Raw genomic sequence first — 21,863 nt, 5'->3', positions numbered from 1 at the left:
ACAGTTAGAAAGAACCCATCTGTTAGGATTCATGAGAAATGAGAAATTATTATATGATTTGAAACTATTATTTATTTATGATCATAGTTAATTTTTATATTATATACAATCAAAATTTTAATTTTTAAGAAAGAATTAATATACCTCAATTACTTGTTAGGTATACGGTGATCTATACTAAAATTATCTATAAAAAAAAAATCTTATTTCATGAATCCATCGATCCCCCCCTAAATAACTGCAGACAATCATCTGGAGAATCTCGATGTGTCATACAATTTATATTGTTCATTGAGAATCTGCAACTTAACCCCTCGCCCTCACCACAGATAAGAAAATAAATAAAGAAATGAAAAACATTTGTCTTGTATCAAATGCGATGGAGGAAATTCGACATCCCATTTCCACGTATTAAAAAAGGAATATTAATTTCTTTAATAATTTTCATAACTATGATAAAGAAATGACACATGCACGAAAGCGAGCATCAACTTGTGATATTTAGAATCAGATACATCACAAAGACAAAAGGTTATATGCTCGTGAAAAAAAGAGTCAATTACAGTTGTCATTGTTGAAAAAAAATTGTCTAATAAAAATTGATCGAAGTATTAGTATTATGAATTTAAATTAATAATAAGTTGTGTCAAATTATGATTTTTTTTTCACGTTGAGAATCATCATTTCTAAAAAATATGAATCTGAAAATCATGATTTCTAAGAATAATGAAATTTATTTGGTTAGTAATTAAGATTAATTCTCATATAAATTTTCTGTGAACAAAAAAGTAACATATATAGTAATTCTACTACAAATTTTTATTATTTAACATATTAAATAATGAATTAATAAGAGTAACAAAACATTTTTATAAACTTGTTTTTAAATTTAAAAAATTACATTTTCACTTTTTCCCATGAAAATATTTTTGTTAGAAATGTAGTAAAACAATTCCCGATAAACATGGTTTCCTGAAAATGTTATTTTAAAAAAATTAAGCATGGAAAAAAAACATTTTCATGAAACAAAAAAATATTCTTATACCAAGCATCCCTTAACGCTTTTTGTCATTGGACAAAATTTTGACCGATTAAGTTCTCAAAAAATTTTAAAAACTCAAATTTTAATCCTGTACATCTATATAAAATAAAAAAAAATAATGTGATTCAAACTTTGTTTGAAAAACTAAAAATTGAATTTTTAAACAGTTTAAAGACATTAATTGGTTAAATTTTTATTTAAAAACTAAAAACTTTAAGAAAAAAAATTAGAAAACATTAATCCATCAAACTTTTGTTTAAAACTAAAAAAATAAAATTTTAAAAAGTTTAAAAATTAAAAACTTAATCAGCCCGTCAAAATACTAGTATTCATAAAATGTCACACACAAAAGATATTTTCACACTTCTTTTCACAGTTAGATCAATCATCAATACATCTCCCCCGGCCTACCCATATTTCAATTTTCAAGAGACTAGTCTCTTTTAATTAATCCCCATTCTTTCTATCTGTTTTTTTTCTTCCTATAATGCAAACTCAATTGTGTTATTATTGTTTTAGATGGTGACTCACGAGCGTATCCACCTTAGATCAGATCATCAGCTGTTTGAAATCTCCCACAAACGTCTCAATCAAAGTATTGTGCTATGTTTTTTATTGTTATTATTTTCTTTTTAATATATTAAGTTTGTTAATTAGTCTGGTCTAAACATCTTGTTCTCATGATTAAGCGTTGTGTTTTTTTTCCAAGTACATGAATGTCTACCATTCAAGCCAAAGTGTGTGATGAAAATATCCTGATTGAATATTGGGTTTATTTCATGAGTTTGCTTTTTTTCCTAATCATTGATTGATATAGAAATCACCTTCTATAAACTCAGAGAAGACGTTAATATTTACTTATTTCGTGAGATTTTATTCTAATTGATTGCCACTATCGGATGATCATTCATGATTTTGGGTGGCACACGGGAAGCTCAATGCCATGAAAGCGTGGTAGATCTGGTTTGATGCCATATGGAAAGTGGTTTTTGTTGGCATGAGATAGATTGTGCTCATTGCGAAGCAAAGATCAAGTTCTGAAATCATCATTTTTGTTTTTTTAATGAAGGGACTTACCTAAGTTGGCCAATCTTAAGGAACTATTAAGTTAGTTAGCAGTTCAACAATTAATATAACATAAGTATTTCACTCTTCCTTTGTTGCTTACATATAGCAATTCAAAATCCCTAATGTGTAACTTTTTTAATCGTTATGCAAGTCCTTAGTGATAAAATATAGAATTTTGCTTGATACGACAATCTATAGTGTTGGTTTGCTTGATAAAATATAGAACTTTTTTAATCGTTAGTACCTAACATAAGTATTTTATTTCTTAGCTTTTTCGCCCCACTTGGCTATATCTTTCGGTGGTTACTTCATATTTATCATTCTATGTTGGTAAATATTTATTAACCACCTATTACATGTTGGTGGGGCTGAATATGTAAGTTTTATGGGTACATCTTGTATCCCTTTTAATATTATTATACCTTTGCCTATAAAAAAAACTGACAATCTATATATATATAGTATGAGAATATAAATATTATTTTTTTAAAGGATGAGAATACAAATAACACTCTCCTAAAAAATATTTATTTTTAAATAATGCCGGAGACAATGTAGAAAGAAAAAAGTAGTGGAGTTCAATAATTAATTTAGTGCATTGAATTTGAAGCAGGCTTGTCAAGCATTGCATCATACAATTAATACAGTACATACTATTACTATATGATACAAATATTGCCCCTAAGATTATGGTGCACTTATCACCGTCATCTGTTGGGAATGTGGGGACACAAATCTCTAATAATTACAAAGCTATAGGAATGATCTTTGCGGACCTCCCAAATTCATCCATTAACATAAACAGTTTTTCCACATCAATTTCATATCTATATTATCCAATTGCTTTTGTGGTTTAACTATTAGGCAATTTGTTCAGACAAGTACATATCTAGGAACAGGATTTACAATACTATTAATTATATAATATTGCAAGCAATGTCCTTGTTGATAACGATATATCGATCATCTTGGAGATTTTAACGATTCCACATGAGATTTTCCGCATGGTCCTCTCAATCTAATGAAGAGCCTGTATTCATCAAAGGTCATGGGCGTGTAGAGTGCAGGTTTGTCTGGCTTTACCAATTCCTTTACTGGTTCAATGGGTATGTCACTTTTGGGATTGTAGAAGAAGGCTAGGGAAACTCTCTCTTTGTTTGAATTTACTAGCACCCTGTGCTCCACACTCTTGTAGTTTGCATTGCTTAGAACCTTGTCAAACAAAAACTAAAATAAATTAGTATGATTTTCTCATTGATAAGCTACATACTAAAGATCTAACATTGAATTTCAACTGGAAGTAACATGGTCATGCAAACTTAAAATCGGAGACAAAAATCTACCTTATATGTTTGTACCGCGACATTGCTTAAGCAAAAGCAAATATATATCCCTAATCTATAACTATTATAATGATAATTATCTTATTTAGTATACGTATTCATTATTTCTAATTTATCCTCAATTATTTTTTTCATTACTATCTATCTAAAAAAAAAGCAAAAAATAATATTATCATTCTCAAACGCCTACGACATACTTAATTGTCTCACTATTACACAAATCTCAATTGTTTTGTAAATAGCCAGACACAAAGTGCCTCATTTTTGCCCTTAGCCTTGGCTTATATAATGATCTTAGCAATATCAGTGTCATTTGCACCATGACTAGCCAAATTTTTAAAAAAAACATCACTAATTCGTGCGGTAGTTGGTACCCTATTCTGTCATTTTTTTTCAGTCACGATAACGTCATGCACTCATTAGGTGTTTATTTTATTTTGACTTAGTACATACCTCATAAAACTTTAATCAATGTAATGTCTATTTTGAATTTTTTTATTAAATATAAATAAGCATAGATTATAGGTATCTTAACAGTACTCTTTTAGTTGAAGTCTCAATTATTGGAGCGTGCTCTAACCTTTTGTAGTAGTCAACATAATCTAGATATATTTCATCTTATACAGTCATGATAGGAATAATATTTTACTAGGTGCAGTGTTTGGTCTTTTGAACATCGTCAAAAGATGCAATTATGTACTAGCTAGTTATAATTGGTAGATCATTGATCATAGCTTTATATGATGAGGGTATGATTGGTATGAAGGATAGAGTTTCAGTCACAAACTTAGGAAGGTAAAAGCACAAATGAGCTTAAGCAATGAAATCATTTGTTCAGAAATGTCTTGTCAATAAAGAAAGACCTTATCCCTATAATGCTTTGGCCAACAGGCCAAATGCTATCTATTTTTATGTGTGCGCGCTGATTCTGCGACAGTGAAAAGAACATTCTTTATAATTAAGATCTCTTTCAAGTTTCAATCAAACTATCACTAATAAAAATTATTTTACTACTAATTTATAATAAAACATTTATCAATAGTTTCTATTATTAACAGTTATACTAATAAATAATTTTATTAGTATAAGAAATTAGAAATTATTATTAATCTGCGTTTTAAAATATAGAAAGATCTATAATTAAATATTAATGTATAACTATTTTACCGTGTGTTCATATATAATATATTTTTTCATTGAATAAAATAAAACCCTAAATGAGATCACATGCATGTGTGTAGAAACATTGAAATGGCCACATCCGTCAAAAAATCCGACGAATTAAGGACAAAACTAAAAAAGAATCAACCCTCAACTTGTACCCTCATGTGACAGATGCATGTATCATGAATTTGTAGCCAAAGATTCCATGAGGATAATTATGGGAGAGAGAGAGCATTCACCTGAATTTGGTCTCCAATATTGACAATAAAAGCATGGGGAAGGGGCTTCACCGTAATCCAATTGTTGCCTTTTCGGACTTGAAGACCAGGGACTTGGTCGTCAGAAAGTAAAAGTGTCATGCCTCCTGGATCTGAGTGCGAAGACAAACCCAGCGTCAACTCTGGCCTTGGACACTTTGGGTAAAAATTCACCCTCATGCATGCTCCAACATCTTCTCCTCCAAAAGCTTTCTGAAGAGCATCCTCTTCCAATCCAAGGTTTATGGATAGAACCTTCATCAACCTCCCACATAGCTTCACCAGCTCTCTCCCATACTCATCACACACTTCCCTGCATTAATTCAAGTTTTTATATAAATATATATGGTTGTTATCTTAGCTAGGGATATAATATAGTTAATAACTTTAAAAATTTAAATAGTTAATTTATGATATATGGTATTCGAGTCTCTTGTATTCAATTGTAATCTAGAATTATATTCAATCTTAGTCAATCTCATTCTTCCAATAGAAAAGCAATGAATTTATGCATTATTCATGCATGCTTTGTGTACAAAGGAGTCTTGGGTGATAGAACATGCTAGACATATAATATAATTAATCATTCATGTATATATCATTATGGTTTAAACATTTTGGGTAATTCGATATCATACGTGTTATATACCAAAAGACAAGACATACAATTATACAATTAAGAACTCGACCACATACAGCAAGAGAAATCATGACAATAATCACTTCTAAATTTAAAATATTTTTTTAAAGAAATAGAGGTCAAATAAACTTATTATAAGAATATATGGTAATGAACGATAATTTAAAAACTGATCTTCACACGATCAGTTCATAGACTATTTTCTGGTAAAAATTAAATTCATCACAAGTTTATTAAATTAGATATGTACCTGCAAGAGGGAGGCTGACTGGGCCATTTGTTATTGTCCTTCAAAGACAAGGGAAGGTAATGAAGATAATAGTAATCACTCCAGTCAAGAATGGCACCTTTCTCAATCCCAAGCCTGCTACCATACCCTTCATAGGTTTTTGGCGAGTTTGCATACTGCTGCTTCACCTCCAAAGGCATGTGAAAGAACTGGCGCCAAGTTTCCCTAGCCATGTCCATCAGCTGAGGGCTAACACCATGGTTCACGATCTGGAAGAAACCCCACTCATTACAAGCCTCAGAGATTTTCTTCAGTGTGGAGGCTCGAGCATCTGGGTCACCACCATAAAGCCCTGCAAGGTCAATGATTGGGATGTTGGCATCATCAACAGCAACGGCATCATCAGATGGACGGTCACTGAGGGGTTTGATATACCTCTCAGGGATTGAATCTGTGCACCTTTCGGACAAGGACTGAACTCTGACTATTGGCTCAGGCCAATCTTGTGGGCTATTGTTTTTCATCATTCTAATTTTTAACTACACAAAGTTTGTTTTAGGCTTGTTATCCAAGGTACTCTTCATAGTTCATATCATGGATATATATATATATATATATATATATATATATATATATATATATATATATATATATATGTGTGCAGCTAAAGTACTATGAAAAAAAAAAAACTGATTTTATTGCAACAGTTGGGGTACGTGGGTGTTAGATAGAGAGAGGGAGAGGTGGGCGCAATGGGGCATGGGGTGAAATGGACTTGAATATGAAACGTGGAATTCGTGGGTGTTTAATAGGTGTGAATGCTTCATAAGTTAATGCAAAAAAAAAAAATTAGATGAGGCAATTTAGTGGGTGTTTTTTTTTTTTGCAAAGATGGGGTGGCAGCAGGTCGCCTTGAAGTAGTTGACGCAAAAGAAATAAAAGCAGCATATATCAAATGTGAATTTATTTGCTCTGGTTCATTTTATTATTTCGAAAATGTTTACTGTACATCAGACTGTGAATATCGTGCTACTAATAAGAATCTAATAATACATAACTTGTGGATTAAAAAAATTATATGCTAACTCTCATTTAATTACAATTTATGGTAAATTTATTAACCTTTAAAATAATTTAATTTATAATTAATGTAAAATTCTTAAAAATATTAAGTGTGTCATTTATAAGGAAGGAAGTTCGTGGTAAATATCATGGTCATGAGAGGAGAATTAGCAAGTCAATGACTAAAATAAAAACAAGATATATTTAAAATATACTTAAAAGGAAAAAAAAAACAAGAAGAGTGATTATATTTTGATAACTAAAAGTTTCAAACATCAAATTAATAATTATTATTTTTATTTTTCTTTTCTTATACATTACATCATCAATCAAATTAATCATTTATATTTCATTTTTTTTCTTTTTCTCTCATGTTATAAATAACTTAAGATTTTTCAAGAAAAAACTTTCAAACAAAAAGGAGGAGGAAAAATTAACGAGGGTTAGGAATATTTAAAACAAAAATTGTACTATAAAGTAACATGTGCCATGTATATTGCTTACGTTACATATGACTGCCAAACAATTTATTGATGTGAACAAATGGATTATCACTAAAAATATTATAAGAAGCATAATATATCATGTTTTTGGACTATCTTTTTTATAAGAAGGCACAGAAAAATATTATATAACTAAAATAATATTTATAAGTTTCTTAAAAATATGTGAGATGTAACAAAGAATGATATACAACATTATTCTCCTTCTCATTATGTGGTTAAACTAATTTATAAGTTGCTCAAAAGTCTTAAAAACATACTTTTAAAAAGTAACGTTGGATTATGACTTAAAAAATTATTATTTTCTTTCAGAAACGCAGTTCGTTTCCTAAGCGGCATTTAACATGTCGTGGGTGATTTAGTTTACTGACATTTTTAATTAATTGCAGAAGTTTGATAATAATATTTTCTTGATAAGTAGTTTGATAATGATATTGATCGATAATAACGTACAATTTATATTATTATCTTAAAAAAACACTTTATAATATTATTGCAAATATACATTCTACAATGTTAATTAAAAACTAGCTAGCTAAAGGATGAATATGGCCACAGCCCTCATCTTACAACTTATGTCGACAGATATGGATTGAAAGGGATAGCCATATTCCGGCGCCGTGCACAACTTAATCATTTTATGGTTTGCTATTTTAATACATATGTCTAATTCTGAACCAGAAAAATTCTGAGTTCAATAATCTTGTAAGCCACCAAGATTTCTAGCCTTGCTTTCACTGTATGGAAATGTTTGAGGCTGGGATTTAAGTTGTCCCGAAGTGTTTGATGGGACTTTTATTGAATTGGCTCTCATGTTTCTTCTTTTTCCCCATCTAAAGAGCATGAACTGTTTGCGTATATTGGGTACTCCCTATATGTCTCAATTGTTTTCAATTCCGATCCAGTTTTTAGTGGTAACATGAAATTAATGGTTTTGTTTATTAAAACCTTAACTATAATTTTAATTTTTTAAATATTATTAATGTATCATTTTATTTTCTCTATAATTTTTTGTAAATTAAATAACCATTTTTTAATTATTAAAATTATGACCTTTCATAACTATGAGTACAAGTACAGTTTCTCTGCGGAATACGATACTCGGTCTTACCGTTTTATATTACTTGTGCAATTTGGTATAACTGACCTACTCTAATTATGATGAGTTTCTGGAGGAGCTCGAGTGGAGCCATTGAGATAGGAAGCTCACCAGGCTTCCAGAGAAGAACATAGATGTGACCTTGGTGAAGAAGTTTTACTCCAACATTTATAATCAGTGCAAGGTCCGAGGAAAGGTCATCAAGTTCGATGCTCAGACATTGAACACCTTCCTGGAGATGCCTGTAGTCCTACAGGAGGGCGAGAGGTACCTTGTCTTCTCCCAGTTTCTCCACAGCCAAGGAATACAATACTCGATCTTACTATTTTATAATTTTGTTGATTACATGTATATATGTCTTGATTTCTTTCTGTTCATTGAGTTTATACTTTGCTTGTGTGATGAATTGGGGTATATTGTGTACATACATGTGTGTTGTTGCGTTTGTTTGTATTGTTTATGCCATTTTAGGTTTTCGAAAATCGATGAACTTGTTAAGTCGGACTTTCGTGCTTATCGAGTTCATACGATTTGGGTTTCTGAAACATGAACTCGCTAAGCTAGAATGTTGCTCTTAATGAGTTCATGAATTTCTGGAAATTTTGGATGAACCCACTAAACGTGCCCTACACGCTAAGCAAGTTCATAGGTTTGTTTAATTACTTTGGCATTTTTGGGTTGATGTTCTTCAACCCTTATGAATGTTCTTCAACATTCACACAATCTGGGAATTTTTCAGAATCTGCATTCAATAAGCGGGTCTTCTATTTTGATGTTATCGTTACTCGGGCTTAGCGCTGACTACGCGCTAAGCCCCAAATGTCTCTTCATTTTTCATAAGTGGCTTAGCGCCCAAGAGACTTTTTGAATTCTGAATGTATGCTTAGTGTGTACCCTCGCGCTAAGCAAGCTAGACACTGGACAATTCTTGTAATTGCTTGGGCTAAGCGCCATTCTTGCGCTAAGCCTAAACATGTCTCTGTTTGAATTCTAATATTATTTGGGCTAAGCGCATTCTACGCGCTAAGCCCAAATATCTCTGTGTGTGAAATATTTTGCTAATTGGGCTAAGCACACACCTCGTGCTAAGCCCAAGCTATTTTTTGTATGTTCCACTTTGTGTTGGGTTAAACACGCCTTACGCGCTAAGCCCAATTCCTTTTTTTGTCTTAAAATTTTGTTAATTGGGCTAAGTGCGCTACTTGCGCTAAGCCCACGCCTCTCTGAGAGGTTTCATTTTTTGAATGGGGCTTAGCGAGCCATATGCGCTAAGCTCAAATATCTCTGTGTTTTCCTATTTTCAATAATTGGGTTGAGCGCACACCCTCGTGCTAAGCCTAGTCTCCCTTTCTGAGTGTTTTGCTAAGGTTGGTGTTAAGCAACCATGTGTGCGCTTAGCGCCGAGTCCACTACATATTACCTTTATTTGTACTTTTTAATTTTGACTTTAACTATTTTACCTTTTAACTTGTGTTCTTTTTGTCTTTCTTTTTGTGCAAGTGGCTTCTAAAAAAACGCAGAGTTTCCACATCACAAGCTAGGCCACAAGTGCCCAAGACAAAATAGGACTCCACCAGGTTGACATCAAAAGTGACTTGGCATAGATATCAGGAGGAGCTCGAGCGGGGGCATTGGGATAGGAAGCTCACCAGGCTTCTAGAGAAGAACATATATGTGGCCTTGGTGAAAGAGTTTTACTCCAATATTTATGATCCTGAGGACGACTCACCTAAACAGTGCAAGGTCCGATTGAAGGTCATCAAGTTTTATGCTCAAACATTGAACACCTTCCTAGAGATGCTTGTGGTCCTATAGGAGGGCGAGAGGTACCCTGCCTTCTCCCAGTTTCTCCAAACCTACCCTAACCACCAGGCCTTCTCCTAGTTTCTCCACACCTACCCCGAAAACGACACCAATAACTTGTTGTCTCCTTGGCAAACATACCAAGTTGTACAAGTAGTATAAAACAGTAAGATCGAGTATCGTATTCTATAGAGACTATGCTTGTACTTAGAGTTATATATATATGATTAAGCAATTAATGACTCAAGTCGAATCTTGTTTATTGATTAACTACAAGTATAACTAAAAAGAATTAACTACAAAGCAAGAAACATGAAGGTTGAGAAAACATACACTCGAAGTTATGAGATGATGTTGTGGTGATTTAAGGAACGTGTTGGGGGCTCTGCTTGCCAAAACTTCTCTTGATGTAATCTTAATGGATTTTTCTCTTCTTAACATTAATATAGTTATTACCCACATCTACTAGTCTATTCTAACCAAGATCCCTCGAGCGAAAGAACCTAAACCACTTAATACCACTCCCAATCCCTTGGCGATTAATTAATAAATAATTTCCATTTTAGAGATCATTTCAAAGTTCTTAGCATACAAATATTTTTCAATATTTATATCCTAAAACAGTACATAATGATGGATGATCAAACCATAAGTATGTAAATAAGCATTGGATGAATAATAATACCATTATATTAATAGATAGTTTAGAATCATTACATCACAGATCCCTCTGTTTCCTTGTTCCTCTGCTTCCTTGGTTCCTTTGTGCATAAGGAAACAAAGTATGTTTCCTTTCCTTTTATATGTTTTACCAATTAATTGGTCAATCAGAACTCTCTTGTGCGCTTAGCGCAACTCTCGCGCATGTCCACCTGGATTAAGTGGTCACGTGCTAAGCGCAAGATGCCGCTTGTTCGTGATAGTTGTCTTCCAATGTGGCTCCTTGTGCTAAGTGGTTAACTTGGGCTGAGCGATTTTGATTCACTGAGCGAGGAGATCGCGCTGAAAGCAACACTTCTGTTTATTCATCATCTTCCATGTCTTTGCTACAACTCAACTCTACATAAAATACAACAAAAATTACTCTAAAATCATTAAATTTAGTATCTTTTGAATAAAAATTCAAAAGAAGTTAAGTTTTTGTTGTTTTAACACAAAAAAAAACAATAAAAAATTAAATAATTGCTATATAATTTCAGTATAACAATAATGTATGCATAACCCTTATCAATATGTATTTGTGCATCATTATCACTCTTATCCCTTTATTAATTTATAAATCATGAAAATAAAGTTAGTTATAATAAAAATGAATAGATTAGTCCGTGCAAATTAAAAATAGTTAAGAAATATTGAAGAGACTAAATGAACCCTTAAACAATGCAATATTTTGCATACATACAAACACAGTTGGCCTTAAGATTTGGTTGGAAGAGTTTATTTACAGTTTTTGTTTGTGTGTGTGTTTATCTTATGGCATAAGTACATGATCAAGAATGTGGCGATTTTCGCATGATAAGGAGGCAATTTGATTTAACATTTCAGACTATAGTGATGGTTCTTTGTCTTATTAGGCTAATAGGCCCAATGCCTATCTATTGCAGGCTGAGTTCTTTTGTTGTGGAGGGATATTGCAAAGTGGAAGGTGCTGGAAGACTGCCTCTTAATTGGTTTCTGAAGACAAGGATTCTGATTTTTTTGTTGAAAGCTTCCCTTTATAAGATTATATTTTTCAATTAATTTCAGCTAACAATAATTAGTTTAAAGATTTTATTAGAGTATGTTAGTAATACCCTTTTATTAAATAAAGGGATGAGAGTGATAAAGATGTACAAATACATAAAAAAAACCTCAAAATTTACCACGTTATTTCCTTGGATTTGAATTCCCTACCATTTTAAATTATGAATTAATCTTTATCTTGCTGGAGAAAAATTAAAATCGAGAGTAATCATTCTAGGAACTTGTGATGTGAATTAAAATGCTTATGTTCTTTCACGAATGTTAGCTTATTGGATCTTGACAAATTTCTGTTATTCTTGAGCTACTTATTCTTTACAACCTAAATTTTGCATCAGAATGGTAGTTTATTAGTTCTTGACACGTAGTTGAGACAATTTTTGGCAACATTAGAAGAATCAATGCCTTGTGTCGCTTACTAGAAAGGGTTCGCTTGTAATTGAAATGTCTCTAAACACTTATAAGGTGTGGTAAAACACAAGCTCATTAAGAAAAGGTAATCTAATTGCACTTAGTAATTTATGTATGCCATTATTGTAAAAAGATACAACTTTGAAATGAAGGCAATGTGGGGAAACATTGTTGTCCAGATTAGAGGGTTATGTGGCGGAATGGCGATCCAATGGTTCCTATAGGTAGTTGAGTCCTTCGGATAATGAGTAGGCCTTGGTATATAGTTTGTTTTGGGAGTTTAGCATACCACGTGCTAAAAGGGATTATTTTGCTGCATAAGTTATTTTTCTTTTATATCCAACATATTTTTTATAATTTTAATATTATCCTTACACATAACCTATATGGATTCATAATTTGTATGGACGAAAATTGTATAAATAAAAATATAAAATTTATGGCGCAACTAAATTTAAATTTCTATAAACAAATGTAAAGTTAACCTCCATAAACTAGAGATAAACTTATTAATCGACTAGAATATGTTATGATGAATTTCTGTGTTGTTTCTCTAGCACAACTTTTTAATACAAAACCATGGCATATTAGATCTGCTTAGTTAAGTTCATAAAAATTGCATCTTCATGATTCTCTCAAATGAAACATTGACATTTTTTTTAATCTAATTTCATCATTAAATAATTGTTAACATTTAGTTTTGAGGAAAAAAATATTGATATTTTTCACATTTTATTCGTAATTTAAAAAATATCAATTTACCTGAAAATGCATTATGCAGCATGCAACTTATTGAGGTTTATTATATTATTATAATATACAAAATTATATGCTGTACACAATAATTAAATTACACTAATATCCTAAAAAAATTAAATTAAACTAATATGTGCGTCAGAAAAATAAAAAATAATAACATGCACCACGTTGGACCAAATATGTTTACAAACAGTAAGTGATGGAATCAGCTACCTTAGCAAACTGCGAGGCCAATTCTCCATTCCAGAACTTCAACTTCGAAAGGAAATGAATAAGCGTATCGATGAAAATAAGAAATGCAACCAATCATAACTGCCACCATTTACGATTTTCCATTCTTTTAGCGAGCTCAGTTGCCATGGATGCAAAGTCTTGTGCCCCATTTTGCAACTCCTCAGTACGTTCGTTGAGTATCAAGTAAAAGAATGGCAAGACATGGTTAGATAGAAAAATAATACACGCATTTGGGAGAATTCCAGCCAAGTTTCAATTCATAGTAACTAAAAAATACTTTGATTTCTCATACAGCTAGGTGTGTGTGGGTGTGTAAGAAATGTCTGTTTTTAGAAACTTGATAAAAATGGAGTTTCTTTTTGGTGATTCAGGCTTTTATGTTCTTTGAAAAGGAGAAGTTTGAAATTGTCAAAAATAAGATACGGGTAATGAATTAAGGAATCAAACAATCATCTACCTGGAGTTTTTCTTGCCGCTCTACAAGTTTGTCCCTTGCAAGTGCAGTTGCTGCCGAGGCATCCTGACACCAGTAAAAAGTCAAGACATGATCTAAAATGAGTAAATTACAGAATTTTCAGATCTAGATTTACCCCCGTCTTTCTGTATTTAGCCTTTTAATTTCCTCAGCTGTTCTAGTTTTTGGTTTCGAGTCTGTGCTCACTTCTTCAAGTAATTTCTGTCTGTCTGTTCCTTTCCCTTTATCTGCAAGGCAACCATTTAATATTCAAAAGATAAAATCATAAAATACTTTTTGGAGAAAATAAAACAATATAGACGTACCTCTCTTGTCAATATCGATTTTCTGAGGAGATGAAAAGACTACAGGTTCATCAATTTGAATGTCATCTGCAAAAAGATAAGGTTAACATTTTAAGAAAATAAAGAATAGTAGGCAGTAGAAAATGTTAGGGACAAACCTATGTCAATCACAAAAGGATCTTGCTTATCTACTGTGCTCGAGGAAGACTTTAAGAAAGGAGGACTGGAGAATAATTGTTTTAAATTTTCCAATCTATTAGTATGAACTGCTTGATTTGCATTCTGATCCGCATTCCCCACTTTAAAGCTCTTAGCTATATTAAGAAAGATATGAGCAGCACCCCACAAATCAGTAAATATAAGTTCAAAAGGTTTTGAATAGACTGATTTAGAGGAAGAAGAGGGAAGTCTATGAGACTTACCAACACAACAATGATTACAATAATCAGAAACATTTTTATTGATTGGTGGACTATTACAAAGTTTAAAGACAATTTTCATAGCATCCACACTAGGATGACCTAGTCTAGAATGCCAAGTAGAAAAGGAACATGAAGTATAAGCAGCTGTATTTACAATAGGAACAACAGATTTACAAGAATCTGTATCTACAATAGGAACAACAGAATCACTTCTATCAACAGAAACAGAAGCATTTTTACTTACAAAAACAGAATTAACAGAAGCAAAATCAGCAGTGCTAAGAGACTGAGAAGTCCGAGGCACCAAAGACTTTAAGGCGGGAAATTGGTAGAGACCATCACGTCCCACTAACCCTTTAAAAAGAGTTTCTTCAGTGTATTGTGATTTAACAAGACAAAAAGAAGAATGAAATTCAAAGAAAGCATAATTATCTTTGCAAAATTGACTCACACTAACTAGATTTTTAGTAATTGAGGGAACAACAGCAGATTACTTAGGGCAAGAGACAAATTAGGTTTTAAAGGAGAGGGAAATGTAGAGACACCTGAGGAATTGACATTAAGTCCTTGACCATTACCAATAGTAATCTGGTCAGGACCCTCAAAATGAGTTAGCTGCTGGATGTTTTGGGACATATTGGTGACACGGAGAGATGCACCAGAATCAGGATACCTGCTCTGTGAAGGAGACTGAGCAGTGCTGGTAAGATAAGCCTGAGAAGCAGCATGAGATGTGGAACTCGAAGGCACAGGATTGGGTGTATAGGGTAACTGAGTTGGATACAGTTGAGGGTAGGCAAACTGAGGTGGCAACATGTATTGGGGTTGGTGAAAGTAAGAGGGAGTCCAGAACGGGGGCACCACTAAGCTGGTGCTTGAGTAGTGGTAGATGCAACAGGAGAAGCCACAGTCGAAACCGCAGAGGAAGCAGCAGAAGTAGTAGAAGCCATAGGAATAGTAGCAACATAGTTCTCATCATTTGTGACACACTTGGCATTGGACATCAACAAAATGATCTCGGCCACCACCACCGCGTCCAAAGCTCCGACCACCAAGATTGTGCCTACCAAAACCACAGCAACCTCACCTAGCCGTGTGATTGTTAGCAGTTTCAGAAGCCAGATGAACTTGACCTTGCAAATTAGAATTTGAAGGTTGAAAGGAATCATTAGCCCTAAAATTTCCTTCAGTTAGATTAACAGAAACTAGGGAACGCTTTTTGGCCATGTCAATACGAGATTCATGCTCCAAGAGCATGGTCTCAACCTCATCAATCGTAAAATTGGCAACACATCTACTAATCAGTGAAATCGATGAGTCGTACTCAAGAGGAAGTCCATCAAGCACAAGATCAAGATGCTCAGTGGACGTTACGGTCTCTCCAACAGCCGTGAGAGAATTAACCAGTGTTTGGATCTGAAGAAGATATTCAGAAACCAAGCGGTTTACAAGAGAGAGATCCTGAAGCTCATTACGGATTTGGAAGCTTTTGCACAAGTGAGTGTGGATTTTGTCCCAAATCTGCCACGCAGACTTGCATCCAACCATTCGCGGGAGCATTCTCCCGAAATCCTTGATTGAAGCGATGCAAGGAGGAACTGCTCTTATTCTTCCCACACTTGATATTCCGCAGAGACAACTCCATTGTTGCGCTCTGCGATCCTAAGAAACTTTTGGGAAATAACTGGATTTACGAGAAAATGAAAGAGTTTGTGGCATTTGATGATTGACTCTACTTGTACACCAAAGGATAAAGATAAAGACGATGAAGAAACCACCGATGAAGAACGTGGCAGCGGGGAGGCAGGAGGAGAATTCATTGCGAAAGCGGAAGCCATGAACGAGAAAAAGGATCAGAACCGAGCTCTGTATACCATAATAGAGTTTGTGAAAGAGAGAGAGATTGAGAGTGAGGAAGATATTACTATTCAACCCAAGCGTTTAATCAATACATGCTCAGTTTATATAGAGCTTAACAAACATAACAAAACTAACTGAGTAACTAACTAACTACAGTTGTACTAACAGAAAAATAAACCCATCAGAGTAGGTATACTCTAATATTTCATGAATCAAAACTGGGACTTTTAATGTTGGGATGTGGGGCTAATCCAAGTCCCAGTAAGAAATAATATAAAATTAATGAACCTCCATTATAAACTATTTATTTGAAGGATACTAAGTTAATTTATAAAGGCCATTACAAAGTTCAATTTTTATTCAGTAACAAAATTCAAAATTTCCTTTTCTTTTTGACTGGTGGGGTTGTGTTGGCTATTTTCATTTGATGTGGCTCTACTCATTAAACTGAATAGCATTACTGTGACCAAAGTACAAGAAAGCATATTCATATAAGTATAACCTTAATTGAATGTCTCCACTTTGATACAGAAGAACCAAAACACACTCTTTCTCTTCTTTCTTGAAGGTTGTAGTCCAGCAGCATCGTTGTATAAGGTTCACCTTTCGTATGTACTTACTGCTACCCTATTATTAGGAAATTTCATTACCATTAGGAAGGAATGGATTGAAATTTGAAGGAAGATGGATGTGAAGAGCAGCACCTCAATCACAAAATTTCAAGAGTGTAAGCTCAATTCACTCGTAACAAAGTAAAATGAGTGAGTTCGATATCATCTGTCCAAAATATGAATTCTCTACGGTAGTAGCACTTTCAAATTCAACTTGTGCATTTTCAGATTGGATGTTAGCTTGCACTCTAGAATCACTCTTCAGAGGCGAGTTGGATGTCAGTTTTTCAGCAGATAGGTCAGACGTATTACCATCTGAAATAACACAGCAACATAAGTAATAAAATTGATAACAGATTATAATATTTTAATTTTCTCATCGAAAGTACTTGCCTATAATGTGCATTGAAATTGCATTTGATTTTACGCTGGGGCTCATTGTCCTACTGCAAGCCATATCCCCTAACAGCTTAAACTTTCAAGTCAAGTGGGTGTAGAACATCTATATGCATGTAAACGTGCATGGATATTAGCAAAATACCAAAAAAGAATATTAGATCCTGTATGATAGCATATGCATTTATACAAAATCTCATGATTAGTTATAAACTTACAACCCTAAACTCAAAATCTCTCCGGGTGACACACATCACCCATATCAAGAAAGTTGATAGGTTACACCAAACATGCAATAACAACATTTCTCGTGTACAAAACCACAAGGCCATTTCAAAATTTGTGATTAATGGGTTACAATCTGCATCCAGACTCCAGAGAAAGTTACCCAATATCTTAATCAGAAATTTGGAACAGAAAATTTCTCTCACCACACACCAAAATTCAAACCAAAGAAAAGGCCAATGCTTCTTTTAAGCCAGCCACATAGGCAGGTACAAAAATACTAGTCTTGCTTCCAACTCAAATATGGTATAAATGAACTACAAGAATGAGTACATACCAGATATAACATTTGTGGGAACATAATAGGGTAATATTGTAATTTTTCTGTCTTCAGAGTTGAACATCAACACATATACCATCCCATGCTCAGTTCCAATATACTTGAATCTCATTAAGAGGGCAAAAATGTAAAATACCCATTTACCTATGTTTTCTTTGAACAAGTAGCATGCAAATGCAGATAGAAAATCATCTGCACAAGTATTTTACATGTAACTGGTGCCATAATAACAGAGAAAGAAGTTATGACGGATTCCCACTGCAAGGCAGAAGCAATTTGTTTGCTTTTCAAATCCCAAACCTGCCATTATCAGAAACATACTAAGCTGACTAGTGAATGAAACTGAGGAAAGGGGAGAATGAGAGTAAGGGGAAAAAAAAACTAGGCATAAATGTTAACCATTTTAAAATAACAAAAGCATCCAAGGAAAGAAAGTTCATATGTAATACCCAAAAAACAGGGTAAAATATGTTTTTGGGCCCTCAAAATATCTCGAACTTTGGTTTTAGTCCATATAAAATTTTAATACATTTTTAATCTCTAAATTTACCATAGTGATACGGTTTTAGTCCCTCATCAAGAATACAAACATGTTTTTCTGTTAAAATCTAAGGACTAAAAATGTATTAAATTTTTAAGGCACTAAAATTGAATTTTGAAATATTTTGAGATACCAAAAACATATTTTACAGTAAAAAATTATTACTCATATTCAGAGGGTGCCTGGTCATAAACAGTTTAAAAGATCTCATATGGAAGACCCAAAAAGAATTATAAGCTAATACGTAAGGTACCTGTATTTCATTATCACTTGAGACGCTGGCAAGAAAACCTTGATTTTCCAAGAACTGTGAGAAATTTGCAAAAAGATAAGATATAATATTATTCATGAAATCCCTCAAAATCATTTCATTTCAAGAGATTAATAAATGTACAATGTTAGATCAATAAGCATGCAAATGCACATCATACACACACTGACACACATCTGTGCATCACCAGTCACCACATACGCATATTCAAAGAAAAAATAAAACAAAATATCGAGGTAATAACCAATATAAGATTAAATGACTGATGCACATTACTCTTTAGTTTCAAGTTTCAACATGAATCCAAGATTACGAACCTCTAAATTTTTGAAGGATGCTTGCTTGGGAGAGATAAGAGTCCCTTCAATATTGTCACCACCAAACAACTTTATCTTTCCATCACTACAGGAGGGAAGAAAATGCCAGAGTCAGCTCAAAAACTGTCTAGCTCTCAATACCATAAAGTAGCAAGAATAACTAGTAATAACTAATGTACTACATCTAAGCTACTCCTCAATCATCACCACAAAGGAATAAATAGATTTTATTTTATTTTTAAAGTAAAACAGTTAAAAATACAATTTCAAAAGCACATAATAAAACATAAATATTTCCTTTAATAACATTAAAAAAAAAAGAAGGTGCATAACGTATCATAAGCTAGTTCCAATAGCATGAATCTCTATATACTGCATAACGTATCATAAGCTAGTTCTAACTAATGAAATTTCATTTCGGTATCCTTAGAAATGGAGAATTCCAATAAAGCAGAAAACATGAACAGAACGCGTTGTTCCAAAGCAAAGCAAAGCAAATAACTCACAGTGTTCCCACTGCTAATAGGCGTTGAATGTTATCAAAAGCGAGAATAGACGCAGTAGATGGAACGCCATGGTGAAGAGCAACTCGCGGATCGAAATTCGGCGACGGAAAACTATCTTGCACCACGTCCTGTTGCTGAACGACGCCAAAAATGTTCAGAAACAACGTCAATTGCAGGATTTGCATTAATATATAAGCTCATACGGATGCACTATTACTATTCAACAAAAAAAAACAAAAGGTTTCCAAACATTCTGCACCGGCATTCTTAACAGCCAGAAAAAAAAAATCGAAGATGCTAGAATCTGCAATGAGCGTGAATAGCGTTTGTTTATGTACCTGAGGGCGCTGTTGCGGTGGAGATTTGTGAAAGAATCGAGAGAACATTGTTGAAGATGATCCAATCCAAGAGCTTCTTCTTCTGGCTTTTGTTTGTTTGGTTCCTCTGCTGGCCAAATTTGTATTCCGATTTTCTGTTTCTTCGTGCAGTGCTTCATCTTCAGGTGCCGCGTGAATCACCAGTATGGTGCATCGTGCACGCTTGCTCCTTCCGATTTTTTTCCCATCGAAATGGACGGTGATGCGAAGCCTGAAGGGTCACGTGGACCGTCCGATTTCAATCTTCAAAGGAGTTTCCGGGATCTGATCTCCGGAGCACCAGCACACGAAACTCGAAAGTTAACACGGGGCCCATAGAAGGCAGACACTTTGCTTTTCTCTGTCCACCTCCTCTTGAAAATAAAATAAAAACTTAAATACCAATTTGGTTTTTTATATTATTTAAACTGTATCAATTTAGTCTCCGACTTAACGCTGTTAGCAATAAAATGACAAAAATGGAATCAATTATTTGGGAACTTAATTAATACATTAAAATAATTTGAGGATTTAATTGGAGCTTTAAAATTTGGAAACTAAATTGATGCCTTTTAAAAATGTTAGATATATATTTTTAATATAAAATTTCATTAGTTAATAAATTGATAGTTAATCCTAAAATAAGATGTTTTTACTTTTGATAAAGCAAAATGTTAGGTATACATCTTTAATATAAAAAAATTTACACAATTAATTAACTAGAATTTATTGATCGTTAAAATAATTATTATAAAAGTTAATAAATTTATCAATAATAATAATAATAATAATAATAATAATAATAATAATGTTACATCTTATCTTTCAGTTTTTTTACTAAAGTTTTGCTAAAAAACTTCTCATAGTTTTTTACAAAACAATATAGGGTGTTTTTCTACCTAAAAAAGTATTTGATAAAGCACTTTGACCGGTAGTTTTTCTTCGTCGTTTGATTGATAATTAATTCTAAATTTGTAAGTTTTATATATATAAAAAAAAAACATCTCTAATCAGTTGGTTGTCTTACCCTCTTAATTACTAGTTCTACCATCAATATATAGATTAAATGACATAAATGAATTATTTTAACTTTATCAGATAATATAAATTCAAATCCTAATTATACAATTGTTAAATATTTGAAGATTTTTTTTATTTACAATAATCTGACATAGAGGGACATTCGATTTAAAGGGGTGGACAAGGGCCCAAGTGTCCTCTCCCTCCTTTGAAACTTTTTATGTATATACATACTAATTTTAAGTTAATTAGTATAAAATTATTTTTGTATGTTTTTATTATAATAATGATTAAGGTTAGTTAATAAAAAAATTATAAATTTGGTTATATTTATTATTTTATTGTAATGATTAAAGTGATAATTAATGTAAAATTAGTTATGTGTTTATTATTATTATGATAATAATCAAGGTTATTATTATTCAATATAAAAAAATTTAATTTTATTTGTAAAAATAGAATTTTCTTAAAAAATATTATTTATTGAAATTTAGATATTTAAACAATTATAAAGGAAGAAAAAAAATTCAGACCCATTTTATAAGATTTCTAGATCTGCCTCCGCCGCATATAGTTAATCAGACTTAAAAAATAAAAAGTCTGAATTATAATAACCCAAAAATAATTATATTTTGGTTTGTTTTCAACCTCAGTTCATTAATTAAGTTGAGTGAGGTGCGGTCCGTGAGCAATCCAGACAGTTTAAACCGAAATAAACAAAAAACAAGTAAAAGTTTAAGGTGTGTTTAAATCATTAAAATTATTAATTTTTATTAAACCCTAAACTAGAAGTGAGGAAATTAATTTTGAAACATTAAGAAAACAAATTTGTTTAAAGAGTTTAATTAAAAATGAAATACAAAGATAAATAAACAAACAGTTATA

At 32.6% G+C, this 21,863-nt stretch overlaps 1 protein-coding gene and 1 pseudogene across 1 annotated transcript; both read right to left on the bottom strand.

The window, feature by feature from the left end:
- Window positions 1–2,679: 2,679 nt before the first annotated feature.
- LOC114383482 (probable 2-oxoglutarate-dependent dioxygenase At5g05600) lies at window positions 2,680–6,345 on the bottom strand. Its single transcript, XM_028343164.1, has 3 exons — window positions 5,765–6,345; window positions 4,857–5,187; window positions 2,680–3,322 (listed from the first exon to the last, which is right to left on the bottom strand). The coding sequence occupies exons 1-3, from the start codon at window positions 6,268–6,270 to the stop codon at window positions 3,074–3,076; spliced, it is 1,086 nt and encodes a 361-aa protein (XP_028198965.1). The 5' UTR covers window positions 6,271–6,345; the 3' UTR covers window positions 2,680–3,073.
- A 6,958-nt stretch (window positions 6,346–13,303) lies between these two features.
- On the bottom strand, window positions 13,304–20,283 carry LOC114385262 (annotated as a pseudogene).
- Between the last annotated feature and the right edge of the window lie 1,580 nt (window positions 20,284–21,863).

Source organism: Glycine soja, chromosome 14 (assembly GCF_004193775.1).
Source record: "Glycine soja cultivar W05 chromosome 14, ASM419377v2, whole genome shotgun sequence".
In the NCBI taxonomy this organism is placed as follows: domain Eukaryota; kingdom Viridiplantae; phylum Streptophyta; class Magnoliopsida; order Fabales; family Fabaceae; genus Glycine; species Glycine soja.
Note: the sequence above shows the minus strand (reverse complement) of the source record. Positions and strands in the feature narration are given on the sequence as shown.

Bases quoted from the DNA above. Each gene is read 5' to 3' on its own strand.
- LOC114383482 (XM_028343164.1), bottom strand. From the start codon at position 6,270: ATGATGAAAAACAATAGCCCACAAGATTGGCCTGAGCCAATAGTCAGA. The intron at 5,188-5,764 runs GTACATATCTAA...GAATTAATGCAG, and splicing joins AGTCAGCCTCCCTCTTGCAG to GGAAGTGTGTGATGAGTATG. The intron at 3,323-4,856 runs GTGAATGCTCTC...TTGTTTGACAAG, and splicing joins ATATTGGAGACCAAATTCAG to GTTCTAAGCAATGCAAACTA.